At 37.6% G+C, this 24,106-nt stretch overlaps 1 protein-coding gene across 1 annotated transcript in view; it reads right to left on the minus strand.

Annotated features, from left to right (window-relative positions):
- Positions 1–750: 750 nt before the first annotated feature.
- LOC124555289 overlaps positions 751–24,106 on the minus strand; it is a 31,431-nt gene continuing 8,075 nt past the window's right edge. Inside the window, exons 3-7 of the mRNA XM_047129162.1 lie at positions 18,384–18,767; positions 16,901–17,010; positions 16,622–16,811; positions 2,523–2,629; positions 751–785 (exon numbers count right to left, since the gene is read on the minus strand). Of these exons, the coding sequence (XP_046985118.1) occupies positions 2,549–2,629; positions 16,622–16,811; positions 16,901–17,010; positions 18,384–18,542 (540 nt within the window). The 5' untranslated portion in view covers positions 18,543–18,767 and the 3' untranslated portion in view covers positions 751–785; positions 2,523–2,548. The remainder of the gene's footprint in view (positions 786–2,522; positions 2,630–16,621; positions 16,812–16,900; positions 17,011–18,383; positions 18,768–24,106) is intronic.

Here is a 24,106-nt window from a genome sequence, read left to right on the forward strand (position 1 = left end):
GAGTATACCCTTAATCTATTGCAATAACATATGACACACAGCAATATTCTAATTTTTAAGCACATTCAAATTAATGAGAAGGAAGGACAAAAGCTCCTTGTGTGTAGAACAATAAAGGGAAAATATTTCTTCAGGAGTGTGTTACACTGAAGTTCAAGAAAAGAACACACTAAATGGAACATTTATTAACACTCATCACTTTAGATTTTCATTTGAATTTCCATCAAATGCAATCATCAAATTTAGCATATAGGCAAGACACAATACAAGGAAAATCAAATTGTTTTGATTGCTTTCAACACAGAATGATACAACACTGCTCATACCATTGAAATTTTTACTTCAACTTCTGCATCATGCCAATGGTAACCAAAAGTGACTGGAAGCCATTATGAAATCCCAGTAGCCAAATTAGAACAAATGGTATAAGTATTTGTGCATTGAAATTAAGTTTAAGGATTTTAACAGAATATTCAGCTTCAAACCAATTCATCACACAGAGTAAAATGACAGTTCTTATACAATTACAAAGAAACCCATTAAGAAAATATCTTAGACATTGTTTCCTATGTCGCTGGAATGTATTGTGTATTACCTCCCTAATAATACTTATTATTTCTGGTCCTGTCAGAAATCTTCAACAATAATTGCACAATAATATTAAGAAACTCTACATAAGAAAAACAAATTTCTTCACAATACTGGGAACACAGCAGTCTAGTAAAATTGCAAAGGCAGTATTGTTTCTTGGTTGTATCCACACACATTCTGGAATGTGACATTTTCTGCAAATAAATAATAAATTTCAACATTGAAATGTCTCTACACAAACTTCTGATAAAATTATTTAATAAAAATAATAATAATAATAATAATGGTAATGTTAATATTACATAATCAAAATAAGAATTAATACAGTATCCTAAATCATTGAGCACACACTACAACCAGAAGGTATCATTTTTTCCAAACTCAGTTGTTTTACATGATGTAAATGAGTAAATTAATTTTTTTGTGTGTGCTTACCTTCTGCAAGATGTAATATATGAAATCATGATATCACAGCTAACCTTTGTTTTTGTAAAAGTGATTTATTCAGCTTGATAAACATGTCTAAGTATTTTTCATCATTTTATTAGAAGGGCTGAAATAAAACAAACTGCCTCCATTGTAGACCAAGTACAGTGAAATATGTGGTGAGGAGGAGGAGGAGGAGGAGGAGGAGGAGGAGGAGGAGGAGGAGGAGGAGGTTGGACGTGGGCAGAAAATACAGTGGAACATTTGAAACAACTTACGTATGGTGTAATACATCATACATGATGGGATAAGATAACAATAATGGATCCTAAGTGAATGAGTGGCCACATTAGCAAATAATAAAAAAGATAAAAAATGGGAGGCCATTGTTTATCTTAGATGGTAAATCACTGGAGTTAAGACGTGTGGATTATTGTGTATTATTACTAGAAAGTAACAATTCAAACTAGTTATTTTATATGCCAAAAAACTGATCAGCGTGAATAATTTTCCTGTGCACATGACTTTCTTTTTCCATTGCAAAGGAACTGCTATTTTTACTTCTACACATTCTGATGGAAACTATTCTCAACTTTTACAGTGATACACTACCCAAATGTATACATAACTAGGTAAGAAGAAACCTACAACTCAAATCTCAAGAGCCTTTTCTTTTTCTCTTTTTTTCAAATTAAGAGTTTAGAATGTAGAAAATTTGTCACAACTGTGCAAGTGAGATAGTGTGTAATGACAAAAATCCATCAAGATAGTGACACCAGGAAAAGAAAGGGGACGGGTGGAATTGTAATCAGAGTGATTACAACTTTTACATTAGAGGAAAGTGAAAGAAATTAACATTATGCAGCAATAGTCCTATGTGAATCTCTTTAACCATAATTACATTGTGATACACCTATGGAGACATTTTTTGAACAACTTTATCATTTGCTCTTCAAGCGTCCTCAAGCTATGTCAATAGTTCACCTACTGTTTACAATACAGTGCTCTGAATCAGTGCCTTTACTGTCATCTACCACTGCTTTATACAAATAGTGTGTTTCCAAAGTAAGTATATGAAGTCATACATTTTCATTTTTAATTAGTGTATGATCAATATGAAATAGTAGCAGTCCCATTCAACCTACATCTAGGAACAACACACAAAATTTGAACTCCAGAAAAAGACCTTGTCTACTTCATACAGCAACCACCTTACTGTTACAACAAAGATGATTTTATATCTATGAAATTTTCTTGCCTTATCAGCTAACTAATAGCTCTGAAAACAGTTGTTACTTGGCTAATAATGTGAGAGGATTTCATCACTGAAATTCCCTAAGAAAGCTTACATTTTCTTGTCAATTTCGTATCTCTGAAATTTTTAGTTATATATATTATTTCAATGATGTGTAGAAAATTCAGCACATCAGTTTTACAGTATGGAAGTGTCAAAGCAAATTTTATAGCAATAAAACTTATGGAATAGTGTTCCTGATATATCATACCATTGGTGGTGGTTCAGAGGTCACGATCAATGCTCTGAATTTTTTTGGATCCTGCTCTCCCACTCAGCAATCAGTGCACTTCTTTTTCTTGGGGAATTTTTCTGAAACTTTAAAACAAATAGACTTTTACAAATTACAGACAAATGATTCACATAATCTAACTTCTTGGCACAATCACAGAACATGCCAAAAGGGTAATTTTTATTTTTACTACTACCAGACCTGAACTTATGAGATCATGTGTTTGTTTCTCTGCAGGAAACCCTTTGCAAAAGCCAAAAGGGACAGTAATTCCAAGGTTATCAGGAAAGTGGTTCAGTGTTCTGACAAGCTACCCACCCAATTTGTTCTCAAAAAAATACAAGAAAGAGGGTTGACTTGGAAATTAATTGCTTATCTCCACTTTTATAAATCCATATTATTACAGCATATTGTAGTCTTTCAGGAAGTATGCCTTGACTCACTGACTGATTATAAAGCTAAATAAAAGAAAACATTGGAAGTCAACTAGTATGTACGAGTTATTTGATCTACTATGTCCCTCTGAACTCCCAACTCTTGAAATTATCCTCATTTTCCTACAAGTTTCTGTTAACCTTCTGCTCCCCGTATTTTATTCCTACTACCTTCAGAATTTTGAAGAGTGTATTCCAACCAACACAGTAAGAAGCTTTCTCTAAATCTCCAAGTGCTAGAAATGTAGGTTTGTCTTTCTACAGTGTCTCATTTAAGATACATAGTGCAGTCTGTATTGTATTGCATGTTCATTTCTTCAGAACCCAAACTTCTCTTCCCTAAGGTTGGCCTCTACCAGTTTGTCCATTCTTCTGTAAATAATTAGCATCAGTATTTTTGAACCATGACCTATTAGGCTGACAATTCAGAGATATTAACAACTGTTGCGACTTGGCTCCTTTGAATTATTACAGTCACCTACTCCACAGCCTTGTCCAGAAAAACTTAAATTTTGCCGTAAAAAAGAAATCGTGTGAAAATTGTAAAGACGAAATCAAGAAACTGAATGAACGCATAACGAGCTTACAGTTCATAATCGGCAGTTTGAAAACGGACATTTCGAAAATACAACAAGAAAATAGTGAACTGAACACGTTAAACTTGTGCGAGATAGTTCGTCCGTTACGGAAAAGTGGTCAAATGTAAAGTGCAAAAACAGCAAGTCCAAAGTGCAAATTCGGAAAACCTGCGAAAGTTACGCAAGCTTTGTGCACGAAAACACATTTCAAGTACTTTCGATCGCCGATAGTGAAAATGCAACTTACAGTTCGCATGAACGTTGGGAAAAGCAAAATGGCACTTTGGGGAATAAGGTAAGAGAAGAAAATTTACTGACGCAAACAACTGTGAAGGAGGTCAATATAAATGTGCCGACCAAAAATTGTGTCGAAGTGTGTGGTAAAACAATACAAAACGATTCGCAAATTGTGAACTCCAATAACAGGAAACTGTTTGTGTTTTCAGACAGCCATGGTCGTGGACTTCCTAGTAAACTAAAAGAAACAACTGAAACATTTTCGTGTGGTATAGTGAAACCGGGAGCCCCACTTAGCGAAATTAAAAAAATGACCGAATCCGCAGAGGCAAAAAATCTGCATGATAAAGACTTCGTTGTACTTATGGGAGGCGCAAACGATGTCTACAAAAATGAAACATTGAGTGCAACGCGCGATCTTAAACAGTGTCTGAGGAACCTCACTCACACTAACGTAATACTTGTCAATATTCCGCATCGCTATGATCTTGTAAGATGGTCATGTGTTAACAGGGAAATACAAAGTGCCAACAGTCAGTTTGCAAAAATCTGCAAACATTTTAAAAACGTGAAATGCGTTGATATAAGCAGTATTGGACGTAGATTCCACACGCAACACGGACTTCACCTGAATGGCTTGGGGAATGATTATCTGACAAGCCTGATAACCAGGGTAATAAAAACCACCAAAACATATTCAAAACCAAAACGATAATTGCATTGCCATCGACTGACTCCATTTCGAAAACACTTCAAAAAAATTCATTAGAAACTTCATCAGCAGCAGCAAAACATGTAAAAAAAAGACCAAATTTTAACAGAAAGAACAGTGGACATCGATTTCAACAACAAAAGAACTACTGTTCCTCATCAGCCAAGTATTATTTTAGGCGAAAATAACAAAAACGAGAAGACTCCAAGTTCACAAGGAAACACAGCAGTAGTGGTTAGAACCAACATTTGAAGTGTCAGAAACAGCACCACCGTCAACAACAACAAATAGAAGGCTGTTGGAGAGAAGAAATGCTGAGCCTCCTTCTCATCTCAACGATTTTTTATGTGTGGGCCCGAAGAAAAAGAAGGGACAACAGTAGGTAGTGTCAGGTGTCTCCTCTCTCCTGTCTCAAGGCAGACTCCAATGGATTCTCAGTCAGGTAACAGCACTAATAGAATGAAAAAGCAAGAGGAAGGCATCTCTTTCTTTCATCAAAATATAAGGGGCCTCTTAAACAAAATAGATCAACTCCTTATTAACATTAGTGAAAAGGACAGTATAAATAATGCCCAGATTTTGTGCTTAACTGAGCACCATGTTACTGATAAATGTGCCTTGCCATCTATAGCAAGTTATACTTTAGTAACATACTACTGTAGGGAAAATAAAGATAAAGGTGGAGTAGCAATTTATGTTAAGGATAGTGTAGCATACAAAGCTATAGATATTAAGAAATATTGTGTGGAACAACAATTTGAGGCATGTGCCACAGAAATAACAACTAAATTCTATCCAATAATAGTGTTGGCTGTCTACAGGGCTCCTTCAGGTGACATAAAAACTTTTCTGCATTCAATGGAACTCCTTCTGTCATGGTTACTTTCAAAAGCGAAGGATATTGTAGTATTAGGTGATTTTAATATAAACTTTTTGACAGAAAATAAGAATAAAATAGACTTTGAGATTGTGATGAACTTACTCAATCTGAGTTCAGTAATAAATTTCCCAACAAGAATTACATCCGAGTGCCAAACTATGATAGACAACGGTTTTTTAGATGTAAATAGACATCAGAATTATATTGTCAGGCAGGTTATAAGTGGGCTTTCAGATCATGATGGACAAATTCTCACTATTTATGACGTTCATCTGTTCAAAAAAGAATTTCCTCGATGGAAAGTCATAAGAATAATTAATGAAAAGGCGAAAGGAACTTTCAACCACAGGTTGCAGCAAATGGATTGGTCTTTAGTATATAGCCATGATGATGTTGATACTAAATTTAACTGTTTTATAAATGAATTCTGTGCTCTTTTTGAAGAAATATTTCCCAAGAAATGGGTCAGAAACAGTGCTTCCAATTCTGTAAGCAAGCCTTGGATTACAAAAGGTATAAAACAGTCATGTAAAACCAAAAGGGAAACTTACGCTGCAATAAGATTCTGTAAAGATGTAGAAAAATGGGAACACTATAGAATATACTGTAAAATTTTGAAGAAACTAATACAGAAATCAAAAGCCCTTTATCATGAGAAGAAAATAGATAATTCTAATAATAAAATAAAAGCAATTTGGAGCATTGTAAAAAAAGAAACAGGAAGAGATGCAACAAGTAAAGAAGATATAAATAATATCAGATATGAAGGTATCCTAATAGATAACCCCAAAAGGGTGGCTGAGATTTTTAATAAACACTTCCTATCAGTATCTCAACAGATTGGTTGCAAGCCCGATATTGATGAAGCTGTAACTCTTTGTCAAGCTGTATATTCTAACACAATTTCAGAAATGCACCTTAATCCTGTCACTGTAGAAGAAATTCAAAAAATCATCATGTCTCTAAAAAGTACGAATTCTGCAGGGGTTGATAATATATCTAGTAATTTATTGAAATATTCTTGTGTGTGGATAAGGGACATTCTCTGTCATATTTTCAATGCTTCCCTTCAGAAAGGTGTTGTTCCCAGTAGACTTAAGTATGCCATTGTGAAGCCCCTGTACAAAAAGGAGGATAAAGCTGAACTAACTAACTATCGACCTATCTCTTTGCTGACAGCTTTCTCCAAAATTCTAGAAAAGCTAATACATGTAAGAATTACTGATCATCTCATGAAGAATGGAGTTCTCAGCAAAAGCCAGTTTGGCTTTCAAAAGGGCCGTTCAACAGAAGACGCAGTCTACGCACTTGCAAATGAAGTTCTAGAAACCCTTAATGAAAAAATGCTAGCACTTGGTGTCTTCTGCGATTTATCCAAAGCGTTTGACTGTGTTGATCACCAGATTCTCTTGCAAAAAGCAAAATTAGTAGGAATAAGTGGTGTTGCAGGCAATTGGCTACAGTCGTACCTCCAAGACAGAAAACAAAAAGTTGTGTTGAATAGCTCGGGTGGAGTATGTGACACTTCCTCAGATTCTGAATGGAGTTCCATTACATGTGGAGTGCCCCAGGGCTCAATTCTTGGGCCACTATTATTCCTGATTTTTATAAATGATCTACCATCATGTACAAGCCCGCCGTGTAAATTTACATTATTTGCTGATGATACCACAATTTTTATGAGCAGTAGAACAGTCAACAATCTTGAGGAACTCAGTAATCACATACTCTCAGATATGGTTAACTGGTTCAAGGTGAATGGTCTCTCATTAAATTCCAGTAAGACCAGCTTTATTCAATTCTGTACAAAAACAGAAAAAGAGAGAGAGAGATAAGTGTGACATGTGGTAATCAACCAATAGTCAGAATGGAAACAACAAAATTTCTTGGAGTGCACATTGACAAGAAAATGAACTGGTCTTCACATATTATTGATCTCTGTAAGAGGCTTAGCTCTGCTACCTATGCTTTACGGGTTGTCACTACATGTGTTGAACCTAACACTGCAAAAGTGGCCTATTATGGCTATTTTCATTGTCTCATTGAGTACGGAATTATTTTTTGGGGCAACCAGCCATTAGCAAGGAAAGTGTTCATTGCACAGAAGCGAGCTTTAAGAATTATATGTAGATTGCGCCCAAGAGACTCTTGTAGAAATAGTTTTCGTAATCTTAAAATATACACAACTACATGCCAATATATTTTTTCTCTCATGTGTTTTGTTTGTAAAAATATAGATATATCTCAACCAAATAGTATTTATCATGAGCATAACACACGGAGGAAGAATGACATACACAGTGAACTCAGAAATTTGAGCTTGGCACAAAAGGGTGTCCATTACACTGGAGCAAAACTCTTCAATGCTCTTCCTCCCGAAATAAAGACAAAGATTCATAACAATAGCGAGTTTAAGAAAGCACTAAAAATATTTCTGCTAGAAAAAGCTTTTTACAGTCTAGATGAATTTTTAACTAAATAAATTGTAATATTTTAATATTATATAATACAAGTTGACATAATGCCACTACGAATTTTATTTAACCTGAGATCTGTATCTGTGTGTGCTCCGTATCTGTTTTCTGTTGTGTTTTAATAATTCTTAGAAAATATGTATTTTCTTTTTCTATATTGCTGCCCAAAGAATTTACTGTATAAGTTTTTATATAATTATGTACTCAAATTTCTCTATATGCTATAAGATTATCAGACTGTATTTGTAAAAAACTGACTCGTTCCACGTCCTTGTGTATTCAACACAGTTGACCTATGGAACACGAAATAAATCAAATCATACAATAGTAGATCCTTTCTGAATAAGGGGAATAAGTACTCCTTCTCTAGTCATCTGGTTTATGTAATAAAATGAACTAGATGGCACAAATGGTACAGAACTAAAGCACTTGCCCAACCTAAGCTGTGACACGATCCGTGCCAGAAGACAGCTGCTAAGGAGCACGAGAAGGTGCACGGCTGGACTGCATAGATTTATTGGGTTGAATTAACAGCACTCCCATGCTGGACACACCCCCATTACACCTTTGGCTTACAATGGAGGCAGCAGCAGGAGCGTGTACGTTAAGAAACTGGAAATCTGTAGGATTTCCAGAATTCCACACTTATATAATGAATGTGGTAAACATAAGAATGACAGAGAAAATGCATGCTCACTATGTAACAACTTCCAGTGGCTTCAGTAAATCTTTCTAACCATAGGAAGTAGGAGCAGTGTAAGAAATAACCACAGTACTGTTCAGATGACAGTCTGGTTTACTGACTGGTGAAAAACAGACGAGGTTGCTGGAGGCAGTGTACACAGGGTGCAGCCTCAAATAGAAAGCACAATCTATCCATGGAAGCTAGCAACAGTATTCCAGGGGAAATATTCACAATTAGAGTATGTGCAGAGAAGTATCTATGTAGGTGTTACGAGGATCATAGCATCTGCATTCATTCATACAGCCAAGTTGCTCTGAAATCCCTATCAACCCCTGCAATGAGATCAAATATATTTTGCAGAGTGAAAACCTGCTGTCAGTCTCTTATCACTCAGGAGTTAGTAGTAATGTGCAAGCTAATAGGCTTGCCGCCACAGGAGAAATGACCATTTGTTGGACCAGAACCTGTCCTACCCATCACTACTTCAGTGGTAAAATTTAATACTATGTAATTGAATCACAAGACAGCATGCAAAATATTTGACTACAATCCAAAAACAAAATTGTGGCAAGCCAATGATGCCAGAACTATGTTCTAAGAAAATTTCTGTAATTGTGGGGTTAACAAGAGGCAGATTTAACTTTTAGATCTAATGAGTGGGCATAGGAACCTCAAGAAACACCTGCACACAAAGGGTATCACTAAGTGGGTCTGAGACTTCTATCCAGTCACATATTGACCAGTCTGGTATGGTAATAGAAGATAGCAAAAGTAAAGCCAAACTTTTAAATTTCACATTTAAGAAATCATTCACATAGGAGAATTGTACAAACAGACTATCATTTGACCATCGCACAGGCTCCCGTGTGGAGGACATAGAGAAAAATCCCTGGTGTAGAGAAACAGAATTTCAAGCAAATAAGTTGTCAGGTCTTGATGAAATCCCATTTTGGTCTTTCAAAGAGTACTTTACAGAATCGGCCCCTTACTTAGCTTGCATTTTTCATGAATCTCTTGCCCAGTGCAAGGTAGCAAGCTACTGGAAGAAAAGCAAAGGTGTCCCCTGTGTATAACAAGGGCAGAAGAACGGACCCACAATATTACAGACCAATATCCCTAACATCATTTTGCTGCAGAATCTTTGAACATATTCTTAGTTCAAATACAATACATTTTCTCGAGAGGGCAGAGTTTCTGTCCATAAATCAGCATGGTTTTAGAAAGCATCGCTTGTGTGAAACTCGGCTCACTCTTTTCTCTTAGGAAATTCTGTGAAGCACGGATGAATGGTAACAGGCAAATTCCATACTCCTAGATTTCTGTAAAGCATATTATATGATGCCACACTGCCAACTTTTACTGAATGTACAAGTATATGGAATAGGTTCCCGGGAATGTGAATGGCTCTAAGGCTTCTCAATGAGCAGAATCTGGTATTTTGTTCCCAACAGTGAGAGTTTATCAGAGACAAGGGTATTGTCAGGAGTGCCCCTGGGAAGATAGGATTCAAGAGATTGGGGCTTGTATGGAAGTATATAGACATTTGTTTTTCTCACACTGTATTTGCAAGTGGAACAGGAAAGGAAATGACTAGCAGTGGTACACCTTACAGTGGTTTGTAGAGTACGGATGTAGATATAGAGAAAGAAGTGACATTTAATCTTTCAATGTGAAGTACTGAAGAGCAAAAGATACAGAATGTTTGCATGTTGAAAAAGAAGTACCAATTTCAGCTGCATTAGGGCATTGAAATAATTCTGTGACAAGTGAAAATCTGTGCTACAACAGGACCCAAACCTGGATTTTCTGCTTTATGCCAGCACTTGCCTTAACCACTCTGGCTATTTGAGCATGCTTCATGTCCAACACAAATTCCCAAATTGTTGCACACTCATTCTGTAGTGCTCCCTGCCCATTACCCTCTTTGCTCATGGCATCTTACATGATTCCTGCAAGAGATTGGACCTAGGGTGCATCCACTCTGAAGATATCATGAAGTACCATCAAGGCTTAGATACTACAATTGTGTGTATGGTATCTGTTTTTTTGGACATGTCTAATTCCTGAAGAAATTGCAGCTAACAGAGAAAGTAAAGGGAATCATCCTACTACTTAAGGCTATTAGTTAGCTTTCCTAGTATGACAGGGGGAGAGATTGTACAATAATCTCAGTTTCAGTGTGGACATCTGGAGGCTAGGAACCACATTTGTGTCAACTTGTGGAACCTAGCCAACAGGGTCACACACAAATGACATTGCTGATAAATGGGGTTATGTTCAGCTGTTTTACCTCTCTGGTTAAATCGAATCAATCAAATCAAGTCTCTCAGTATCTTGCCTCCAAGCTCATCTTTGTGTAATACCTCTTCCCCTTAGTTAAGTATGTAACAAAATTGGTTCACACCAACAATGGTAAATAAGCTTAAAAAGTTAAATTTTCCTTCAAGAGGATTCTCACATAGCTCATAATCTTGGAACTTTTCAAGTGTTATGGTGTGAAATACTGCATAAAAAGCTTTCTGTTGGTTCACTATGGTCATGTGATGATATCGACCTGCAGAAGGTGACATGAGCAAGCAAAATCGAGTCCCAAGAACATTACACACACACATAATGCCTTCTTGAAGTCTCTACCTATGTCTAGTTCACTTTGTATTGTCTGTGTTAACACATGTGTCTCATATCTTGTGATCGTTCTTTTTTTAATGAAGAGGTTTTTTGTCCTCTGTCTTCTGACTGGTTTGATGCAGCCCACCACGAATTCCTCTCCTGTGCTAACCTTTTCATCTTTGAGTAGCACTTGCAATGCATGTCCTCAATTATTTGCTGGATGTATTCCAGTCTCTGTCTTCCTCTACAGTTTTTGACCTCTACAGCTCCCTTGAGTACTATGGAAGTCATCCCCTCATGTCTTAACAGATGTCTGATCATCCTGTCCCTTCTTCTCAGTGTTTTCCACATGTCCCTTTCCTCTCCGATTCTGTGCATAACCACCTCATTCCTGACCTTATCAGTCCACCTAATTTTCAACATCAGTATGGAGCACCACATCTCAAATGCTACAATTTTCTTCTGTTCCAGTTCTCCCCACAGTCCATGTTTCACTACCATACAATGCTGTACTCGAGACATACATTCTCAGAACTTACTTTCTCAAATTAAGGCTGATATTTGATATTAGTAGACGTCTCTTGGCCAGGTATGACCTTTTTGCCATTGCTAGTCTGCTTTTGATTTCCTCCTTGCTCTGTCCAGCATTGGTTATTTTACTGCCTAGGTAGCAGAATTCCTTAACTTTATCTGCTTTGTGACCATCAATCCTGATGTTAACTTTCTTGCTGTTCTCATTTCTACTACTTCTCATTACCTTCATCTTCAATTTACTCTCAATCCATTCTCTTTACACTGTTCATCCCATTCAGCAGATCATGTAATTCTTCTTCACTTTCACTCAAAATAGCAATGTCATCAGGTTAAAGAGGTTACATTTTATGATATCAGTACATGTATCTTGTTACATACACTCACCACAATGGAAAAGCCCACACTGGTGACCTATGACAACAATCAATTTCTGTGGACTCAGGAAATGCACAGTGTTACCTTACACCAAACAATGAACACTGACACACAACAAAAGTTATTGAGACCTTTCAGCTATACTGGTTTGGTTTCGTTTGGTTTCTTGTGGGTTGTGGGATATGTTGAACAATATGGAACAATGAAAGTATGAAACTACAAGTGAGGTTGATTAAAACATTCTCCTCCCAAATGTGTACAAGGACATGTGGATCGTGCATCACAGTTCTGTTACTATCCTTGGATCTTATTGACTTCTTTATGGAAGATGAAGAAAGGACACTGATACAAACAGATGTTCCTGGGCATGCATCAAATTTTTATGCACAAATACATCATTGTGACCACTCCCCTCATGATTCAAATTGTGTTTCAGCACTGGTTATAGAGGTGACAAACCAGATTCTTTCACCTTGTGGAACCTGGCTGACAAGCTCACACACTAATATTTCCAGCTTATTTTCGAAGTCATTGCCTACCAATGGTGCCAAATTTGACAACACATCCAAATTGAATTACATGGTGCCGCATGGGCATATTTCCATCAATGTTCATAGAGTTCAGCACTTTTTGTCTGAACTGCCACAATTTCTGCCCAAACTTGTCCAAATCCCCCATACCAACTTACTCCTGTGGTGTGACACCTTTAAAGGCAAATCACATTCTCTGTCCCTGCCAAATTCTGCAGGGCAATCTTTGATGGTCTGCATAACTTATCAAATCCTGGTATTCATCCCACCACAAAATTAGTGACTGAGGGCTTTGTGTGGTCAGGTGTTTAAGTGGACTGCAGACAGTTTATGCACACCTCTTGTTTGCCAATGCAACGGCTAGGACACCACAGTTTTCTGCAATAGGGGAAATATGACATGCTAAGACTGACTTCAATGTGTCCATTTGGACCTGGTTGGTCCACTACTTGAGTCAAATTTGTTCCGATATATTTTCTCCGCAACTGACAGGACATTGCGTTGCGTGGAAGCTGTACCTTTAAAGGATATGATAGATAAATCTACTGCTTTGGTCTTTGTTCATCTGTGGATTCCTTGTTTCAGTTGCCCATCATCAATTTATACTGACCAGGTGTGTCACTCAGCCCCATCTTTTTATTCTTGGCCTTTGTCTATTTCATTTTGGAGTGTGCATATCAACACCCATGACTCTTGTCTTATGATCAATCACATTTAATAAAGTGGTTGCATTTTGTGGTATCAGTACATTCACTTTATTCCACATATCACCACCACACATGAAACAACAACCATCTAACTATGTATTTTTGTACTACATACTCTGAAGCCTTGATGGTGGAGAGGCCTTATGTGAATCCACTGTATGGGACCAATGAGTTATTCTGTCGTATCTTAATGTAATGTACAATTACTGATGTTTGAAGAAAGATAAAAATAAAAAAATTCACAATATCTGTTCAGTTTTAATTCTCTTGCTGATTTTCATTATTTGCATTACTTTTCCTTACTTGCTTAGTTACAAAATTTTATTATAATAGCTCAGGAATAATCTAGTTTTCTACTGATTTAATTTTAAATATCCAGGTAAATCTGAATTTTGTCAGTAATGTGTCCACCTTAAACATTCAACAAGAGAGAGAATCTTGACAGTATGGTTAAAATGTGTGTTTAAATGATGCTGTAGTCATGAGGTGGCAGAATCTGACTGGTAGAATCAACAGAAACAAATGTCTGCTGTCCTTGGCTGGATGTTCACAATGGTAACACAAGATGGACAAGTGAACAACATGCCAACAGACTGAAGAGTTACTGAGAGAGAAACCAAGATGATGTGACAATGTAGTAAAGTAAATCTAGAGTTAGGTACAATGGCAACTATACACAACTGAAGTGAAGATAAGACATGAGTTTATGGCCATGTGGTCATATTTATCTCATCTGCAGCAAGAACTATTGTTGAAGCATACATTTGAGGAACTTCAGGGTGGCACTTTCTTGGAAAACTGCAGCACTTTACAGGTTCTGCCACTATCAGCCATCCAAGTCCATTTATTCTACTGGGTATTCAAATTTGTTGGGTCAAGACAATAAATGTGTTACCAACAATTTGAATCCTTCGCTCTCTGTATGACATTTTATCTGTTATTAAAATTTTGTAAGGCACTTTAAATACATTCAACAAATAAATACATAGACAAATGTCCTTGTTGGTGCTTCACATTTGATGTTTGTTCTGTGTGCTGGTGAAGTTTCAAACCATTCTTGCAGACGTCAGAGCCATAGTACAGTGTCAATTTGGCATCTACATGCAACTCACATTACAATCAGCATGCTGTTATTGGATTCTTGTGTTCAGAAAAAGAAACCATGGTGAACATCCATAAATGTTTGTGTGCAGTGTATGGTGGTGCTGCAGTTGATAGTAGTACAGTTGGGCAATGGATAAAGGAAGTTAAAACCTCAGGAAATGCAGAAACAGAGCTCCATGATCAACCAGGTTCAGGACGTCCTGTCACAGCCACTGCTCCAGACATCCACCCTACAGTCCAGACCTGATACCCTCAGACTTCCACCTCTTTGGGCCGCTTAAAGATTCTCTATGGGGGAAAACACTTTGAAGATGATGAAAGGGTCATCTATGCAGTGAAAACATGGCTATGCCTACAGGACAAGAGCTTTTACCGGTGGGTAATACATGCTCTTCCACAACATTGACATATGGCCATAGGACGTGATGGAGACAATGTAGAAAAATAGGACATGGACAAGACCTGTTTACCATGTCACCATATTCTGACTCTCAACAATAAATATGTTCCGAGAATAAAATGTGGGGCATTACTTATTGAACGACCCTCTTAGTATAGTCTAACAATTTCTGCACTCTGCTGTGTATTTTCTCCTTAGAATCTTTATTGTTGTGTGGTTTGTATAATACGGAAGTATTATGGTTCTGATGTCTCCCACAGTACCAGTTTTTTAAAAAATATTTTATAGCTTCTACTGGCAATTTTCTTACAGTCTTCTGTGTTGTACGTTATTTGATATACTTCGAGTTTAGTCTGTAGAGCTAATAATTTATTGTTTTATAAGCAACTACATCATATCAGATGTTATTGGTACACTGGTTTAGCATGTGTCAACATGCTACTATTCCTGTTTAAAAGATATATAGATGTTTTATTATTCAATAGCTATCTCAGCTACTTATCAAATATTTATATCTACACTAATAATAAAACTGTAAAATCATCATGTTGTCTGTCTCTGTTTACACACTGATCTCCAAAACTGCTTGGTGAATATTCATGTGGTTTGCACAGGCAACTAGTCTAGCTGGAGGCAACCTATAGGATTTATTTCGAAACTGGACCGCAGATAAAAATAGTGTAATTTGAATTTTAGGAGTCTTCTCAGGTTAGTAGCTCAGATATTTGCCTTAGAGATGGTGTTGTATCCAAAGAACCAATAGATGATGCTATCAGTTTTTTTACCTCAGTGACAGGAGTATTTTTAGAAGTTTACATCAGTGACAGAATTAAATACAACAATCTTATCTTTCTGAATACAAACTAACAGTGAATTTCCAGAATGAGATTTTCACTGTGCAGCAGAGTGTGCGCTGATATGAAACTTCCTGGCAGATTAAAACTGTGTGCCCGACCGAGACTCAAACTCGGGACCTTTGCCTTTCGTGGGGAAGTGCTCTGCCATCTGAGCTACCAAAGCACGACTCACGCCCCGTCCTCACAGCCTTACTTCTGCCAGTATCTCGTCTCCTACCTTCCAAACTCTGCAGGAGAGTTTCTGTAAAGTTCGGAAGATAGGAGATGAGATACTGGCAGAAGTAAAGCTGTGAGGACCAGGCCTGAGTCGTGCTTCGGTAGCTCAGATGGTAGAGCACTTGCCCGCGAAAGGCAAAGGTCCCGAGTTTGAGTCTCGGTCGGGCACACAGTTTTAATCTGCCAGGAAGTTTCATAACAGTGAATTTACTTGGCTAGGCTATACAGATTTACTGATTTCACTTTGTGTGTTAAAGACTTTAAAAAATGCTTTGCTTGTTTCATTACGTTTCATTTATATTTGACTTCTTCACTAGGAAAACATTTCTTTACAAAGTGATCCTGTAACAGTTCTGTTTTTACTAAGTGAGGTACGGAACCCTAAAAAGTGACAGTATGCAAACGCCCTTCTTTATCCACTGTTAAGCACGGGCGTACAGCCAGTATCTGTATAAAAAGCTCACATGCTTAACTGGAAAATACTTATAATTTTGCAAGTGTGTTTATGCTTCTGTGAGTGTTTTACATTTCTCTGTCTATAAGTTAAAAAAATTAACCTCTTAGCCATCTTTATGATCCTTGGAAAGTATTTCATTTCACAATGGAATGTCTATTTAGCAGAAACATGAATGTTATAGTAGACTAATGTCTACTCCAACTAAAATTTGAAAACCTGCAATTGGAATTATTAAGCTAATGTTGCGTAGATATTCCTCTTAATTCATAACTGAATGCCAGTTCTCACCTTTTGTGAAGCCGGATCCTGTGAAACATCCAATGAATCATCAGAATCTAAGAGATTTGGAATAGACTGTGCACTCTGCAAAGTCTGTTTCCCTCCATCACCATTGATATGATTAATTTCTTCTTCCTCAATACTACCAATGCTCAAAAGATTTGGCTGTGACTGAGCAAATAGTTTTGCTCTCAGCAACCTTCCGAGATGAAATAATACATGTTAGGAAACAATTTACCAAAAATCAGATAACTGCATTACAAATGATTGTAAATTTATAAGACCTACCTCAATTCTTCTTCACGTTTTTGCATCTCTTGTAACTCTGCTTGTATCTTCTCTTCAGCTGATTGGTAGCCCTTTCTCACTGGAGTCTTTACCAGGTCTTCATCTGAATCCTGTACAAAATGCTCCTTATATGAAATGTGTCAGTATAAAAATTACTCTCTCCCCTCTATAATTTGCTACTATGAGGGACGATCAAAACTTTCCATTTGAGTATTTTGCTGCAGCATGTACACAATGTAACATGACTCTGATGTGGGTATATAAGCACCCACATGTGAAAGTATTAGTGTGGCATTCCTGTCTTTCCAATGTGTCTGTGTGCAGTAAATGTGGAAATGTGAACTATGGCCATATTACCAAATTCATGTTAACAGGAACAACATGCTGTTATTCTTTCCTTGGTTGCTGAAGGACAAAAACTGGAAAACATCCACTGGAGAATGAAGAATGTGTATGGCGCAGCATGTCTATAAAAAAAACTACCATTGTGGAATGGTGCACCAAGTTCGTAATAACGGATGTCCCCATATAGGAAATGTAATGCAGAAATTACACAAACTCATGTGGGAGACACTAGAACCTGCCCTATAGTCCTGATCTCTTGCTCACGTGATTATCATGCCTTTGGTCCCTTAAAAAGTCCTTAATCCATTGAAAATTTCTGTCAGATGAGGATGTAGAACAGCCAGTTAAGAACTACTTCATGCAGCAGGACACGATGTTATACCAAACAGGTATTTTTAACCTGATGCATTGTTGAGACAATTGCCTCAATGCTCATTGTGAGTTTGCGTGATTGGCATACCTATTCTGAACAGTGTGGTTTTTCAAATAGAAACTTTTTGATCACCCCTTAAATGTCATGACATGTACAGCTGGAAGTCCAATGATCTACATAGCAAAGAAACAAGTGAATATTATGGTTTAGTATTTCAAATGATGCTCCGATTAGACATGGTAACTGGTAATGAAATTGGCTTTCCTATTTTGAAAGGGCCCATCTTGGCATTTGCATTAGTTTAGAGGAACCGTGAAAAACCTACACATGGATGGCAAGATAGAGATTTGAGTTCCCTTTGCCTGGAATGTAAGGTCATTGTTTCAACAACAATGTTACATTTCTCAGCAAATATGTACGGAGTCTAAAAACCAATGGCTCAGGTACCATGTTGCATAGTATCAAGTAAACATAATGAAACACACACTTCAGTTGTGTGGCAATAAAACTAGGACACTATTTCCTGTACAACTGATTTGCAATTAGCAAACAATGGAAAATCCATAATAAAAACAATAAGCATTACATTGCTCTTCGCCTTGGAGATGGCACTGAGTGGCAAATGGGCACATTTGCAAGTATATTTACAAATGCACTATATTTTTTTCAGAAATTTATGGTGTGTGTAGAATACAAAGGAAAAAAGCTCATTTGATTGATAAGTTCTACAAATATTACTAATTAATTCAGTAACACACTACATACCTGTGAATCATTCCCACTATTGATGTCAATGATCTTCCTTTCAATTGGAGGCTGGTTATGTACAGGTGAAACAGAAGGAGGAGAAACAACAACAGGTACAGTATTCCTTGGAGCAGCATAAATTCTCATCCTTCCATGTGATGCATAAAACCTCTGCATCAATCCTTTCTGTCCACCACCAGATGAGAACCTGTGTGTTGGGCTTGCAAATGGAGAATTATTAAGTGATGGACTTGATGACTGAGATCTCTTTGTTGGAACAGCTTGTGCTGAGGGTTCTCCATCATTTAGTGAATCTGAAAGATTGTTCGAAGAGGAGAAACTATTTGGATCACTCTCTCTCTCTTCTGTGGAACTGTTGACAGCATCAGGTGTTTGAGATCTCTGAAATAAAAAATTAGATATCTTATTCTGCAACTATTCTGTTCAGATCAGGAAGTTATTTCAAACCTTAACTTCAATGATAATGCACTAAATTAGAAAGCAAAAAGCTGGACATTTTTAGAGAAAACTGAGAACACTGTGTTAGCAAGAACTTCTGCCGAGTACCTTTGTAACCATATCCTGATGGAACATCTAGTTCTTAAAACTGGTAACAGATGTAGCATAACACTGGACTGAAACTGGCCACTCTATTATCTTTAATGGCTTCAAGTTTCCGCCATCCACTTTATTCTTTTAGGGAAAGGTTATGGAAGAATTAAACATTGATTTGATGACAGATTTCACTGAGAAAATTATTTCAGAGTGTATAAATTTTTGAATTTGGCCATTGCTTTGATCTCCTCTCAGAGACTTAACTATTGACTTGGCTAAATTTCATTTCTTACCCTTTCAAAATACATGCAGTTACTGAACTTCCCTCCAACAAATTGCTCTGAACTAAGTATCTGTGAGGGACACCCACACAAGCAGGCACAGGTAAACAACATTATGCAGTTAGGTTACTCTGAAGATGAAAGGGAGAAAACTACACCACAGCAGTTGTTAATAATCATGAAGATATTAAATGTTTTTATGAAAATATGTAGCATCTAGAGAAAATTAAAAAAAAATGAAATGGGTGGTTAGTGTTTCACATCTTATTGACATAAAAAATTAAAAAAAAAATTTACACGTGTACAATAATGGGAGAAGAAAAATGATTTGATGAAGGAATCATCAGTGTTCTATACTTGAGTGATTTAGAGAAACCACAGAAAATCCATGTCACTGTTGTTGGAGATATATTTTCCCTCAGTTTTCTCTGACATGAACGTATTTTTAAGTTTAGGCTAGGCAGGATAGCCACTGTCTTAATGTCTTTAGTAAAAAAAAAAAGAGAGACTGAAAAAATATGTAACTATTAATAGAGAGAGAGGGAGAGAGAGAGAGAGAGAGAGAGAGAGAGAGAGAGAGAGAGAGAGAGGCCATCACCATCAGTACATCTGGGCCTTACCATGAAGCACAGCCGATGCAACTACACTAGCCATCTTACTGCCATCTGACTGCCTGAGCTCAGGCAGTGTGCTACTGCCTTATGGTCTGGGCCATGCAGTGTGCTGTGGCCAGTTTTACCCAGGGCAGTCTGTTGATTTAACTGCACTAAGGGGAAAGGTGTCTTATCTAAATGGATGTGATAAAGTGGAAATGAAGAGATTATTGGAGAAATTTGCAGAATTATTTAACCTGCATGGACAATGCCTGCTACATGACTATTGCAGCATGGAATTCCACAACAAATGTGCTGCTTGTGTACAAGAAACAGCACTAGGATGTAATTATTAAAGAAAGCACCAGTGTTTAGTCAGTGCTTCTCATAACAGGTGGTAAGAAGGCTTATCAGGTGACTGTAAATATCTAAACAACAAGCAATAACTAATGAATAGCCCATGCCAAACATTACAGAGACCTTAGACAATCTGGTGCAATGCCATTATTTTATCACCATGGATTTGGTGGGGGGGAGGGGGGGGGGTGTACCACCAATTAGAGGTAGCACTGGAGGATTGACCTGAAACAGCGTTTTCAGTTCCATTTGATCACTACCAGTATCATCAGATGCCATTTGGTTTGAAAAATGCAACTTTCCAACACTTGTTAGATGGAGTACTACAGAATCTGAAACCAAAACAATGCTTAGTCTACCGAGATGACACTGTATTGTCCAACACATCCAGGAGTATAAGGTGCATCTACAAGAGGTCTGAGTGCTTGTGTGTGGCACGACAGACCCTTATCTTAGAAACACGCCACTTTGTATTACAGGAAGTCTGCTATTCAGGCCATATCATCAGCCAAGACGGTACACGACTAACTCACAGCTGATACAAGCTGTAAATGATTTCCCAGTGTATAGCACAAATGAAGAAATTACAGTAATATCTCAGGATTGCAATTTTATAGAGAATACATCCCAAAATTTGCAGAAGTTATGCCTTTGTTAAAGAAGAGGTAATAGGTTCACGAGGCTCCACACTGAAGCAGATCTTGAGGTATTGCACTGAAATGAATTTCGAGACAGACCTCCAACTCACGGCTAAGTGAATTTGGTTTTGAGGTTGTGCAATGTTCAAGGAAGTATCACTGGTACACTGACAGACTTAGATGCTGTGCTGTAGAATGTATTGAGTCAACACAGAAGAACAGCACAAAGCTCAGGGTGGGTGAGAAGCCCTGTACCCCTAGTATCAAACGCTAATTGATTTGATTTGTTTTAGCGCAACTATGTACTTTAGTATTAAGTGCCCATTATATCAGTAGGTTCCCCACCATGTTGTTAACACATTTCTTGACATATTTTTACACATGTCTGGGGTTACAGTGTGAAATGCCTCTTCAACAGCATTGTGCAGTTCATTGGTAGCATAGCAACATGCAGATACATGCACCTTAATGACTCACCATAATGAGTTGTAAGGTGTGGTGATGTCAGGACGTTTTGGTGGACATTTCAAGGAACCTGGTGGTGTTGATGCACCACAACTTATCAACCGTCGTAAAAAAAGCTCACTTAGGAAATTGTGCACTGCAGGAGCATAGTGAGGAGGCACTCAGCCTTACTGCAACCATATGCAATCTGTGAGGCCCCTTTCCTCAAGCTGAGGTATGAACAACATTTGGACCACGTGTAAATAATCTGTGCCATTCATTCACAGTTCCTGGAAAAATGTGTGGTCCAAGCATAAGTTGTGAAGTCATCGCTGCCCATATCATTATGTGAGGCAGCTTTCTTTGTAACTTGACCATGTAATGAAGATTCTCTTTGGCTCAAACGACAATATTTCTATTGTGTGAGCTGTGATAAATGGCACATTCACTTGAAAACATAACCATGGCATAGTTCACTGCATTTTGAAATTGAGTTAACAAAACTTGGCACGCTGAAACACACTCATTCCAGTCTGTGTCCGATAACTCTTACGAACTTCAGTCATAAAGGTCTGACTATAATGTCTTTTGATATGATCTCACATTTTTGTCCTTGGTATACCAAATTTAAAGCATATTGTGTGTTGGCTTTACAGGAGACTGTTCAATCAAAGTAGAGACTCAGGCACGTTTCTTCTCATGTCTTCTTCCTTCTACTCAGTGGCTTATCTTTAACACTGCCAAAAGCAAAAGCATTTATTTCTCAATCCAGAAGTGTCACCTTTCATGGTGGAGCCTCATCACACCTTTCCTAGAACACTACTGTAGTATTCTGTCTCATTGTCTGCCCTGTGTGTCATTCAGGCACCCACACACTTGTCACTAAATGCTCCTCAGTAGTGCAATTACGACCACTCACGTCTGACATGGCTACAGATTAAAACACTATTGTGGAAACATGTAAACACGAATTGCAACAAGTAGTAATAAAGTTACCAACCTGCCTAATAACATCTCATACTATACAGAAGTTACAGGGGTACGGGGACTCTTGCCCACCCTGTATTTAAAAATCATGTGTCTTGGCCATGATCACCATATCAAATCAACAGGCAGAAATGGTGGCACAGACTATTGTTAACCATTGCTTATTAAAAATCTAATGCCAGAGACAATAATAAATGACCACAGCACTAATTGCCAAGTATGTCCAAGTTATTGAAGCAATTACATTCATTATTACACTTATTATTATTTCTCCCAAGAGTGCTAGTTCTGCAAGGTTCAGGTGAGAGCTTCTGTGAAGTTTGGAAGGTAGGAGATGAGGTACTGGCAGGGTAAAGGTGTGAGGATGGGGCACAAGTCGTGCTTGGGTAGCTCAGATGGTAGAGCACTTGCCCGCGAAAGGCAAAGGTCCCGAGATTGAGTCTCAGTCTGGCACACAGTTTTAATCTTCCAGGAAGTTTCATATCAGCACACACTCTGCTGCAGAGTGAAAATCTCATTCTGAATTACACTTATTATTTACACTATAAGATGTTACAAATTAGTGCACTACACCTGCAAGTGAATGGCTGAACAGAGAGTTCACAGGACAGTAGGGGAAAACTGTTAAGTAATTTCATGAATAGTAGTCACAATGATTTGAACACTTTACCATAATTTGTAGTGACAGCTTGTAACTTGGAAAGTGTACAAAAACATGGGCTTTATCCCCTATGAGGTGGTTTTTAGCCAAAAGACCCCATTCCCTTTCAAATTATGCCACCTACCCTAGGTGAAGATGTATACTTCACACAAAATTTTGCTACAAAATTAAGAAGTATGTGGCAACAGATTAGAAAGATGAATATGAAGTCTTAAGAATGGCATGAAGGCACCCCACAACAAAAAGCTAAATTGGTTATGTACCACACTGGGCAGTGAGTAATGTTATCTAACACCTACATGCTGAAAGAAAAAACTAAAAAGCTAATTTTGCAATACCAGGCACCTTACCAGATAATTGAGATTATGTCCCCAGTTAATGTCAAACTGCAATGCCCAACCCAAAGCCCAAGTGTCCACGTAGTAAGAACTCATTTATTTCATGTTGTACTGGAAGCACTGCCGTATTTAACAGCAGCTCCTTCTGAATGGGGAAGGGAAGCGATTGGAGAAAATACAAGGGGGGAAAGGTAAAATTAAGCATGTGACGCAGGATGTACTAATAGTCATCCTGACACTCCTAATGCCGTAAAACCATGAGGCGGCCTTGTGAGCTAATTTTTTGTGTTTGCTAATTAGTTATTAGGGATAATTGTGAGTGTATATTCTGGTAATGTGTCTATTTCTTTCATGAGACAGGCTCGAAGGAGACATTCTTGTTTAGTTAATAGGTTATGGGAAATTTTAGGTGAAATTTTCTGTGGAGTGTTAGTGGAACCTTAGGGTGTCCAATTTAGTTTAGAAGGGAATCAATGATGTTACATGGTGCAGAAAGTTTGTTGTTTGTTAAATACATGGTTTGTGTAGAGGCAGTCATGCAGACTTTTAAAGGCAACAGGTTGGCAGTAAATGAGTGATGGTGTGTTCATGTTACACACCTTTGGCCTTTAACTTTAAAGATACTTCATAAGGGATGTTTCCTAGGTCGCTTTAGTCAGTGAAGAAAACAAGGAATTTGAGAAAGTACTACTCTCCACCATGGAATAACTACAATGCCAAGTTGGGCTACTCACTGTTTGTCCCCCACAAAATGAACACACACAGTCCTCAAGTCATGTGAGTACACCCTAACCAGTAGTTGTAGTTTGCATCTGCTACAAACAAGGCTATTTCAGCTGTTTACAGCAAATATAACTGCATGAGCAGGGATTGTTGATAAATGCTAT

Source organism: Schistocerca americana, chromosome X, assembly GCF_021461395.2.
Source record: "Schistocerca americana isolate TAMUIC-IGC-003095 chromosome X, iqSchAmer2.1, whole genome shotgun sequence".
Lineage (NCBI taxonomy): Eukaryota > Metazoa > Arthropoda > Insecta > Orthoptera > Acrididae > Schistocerca > Schistocerca americana.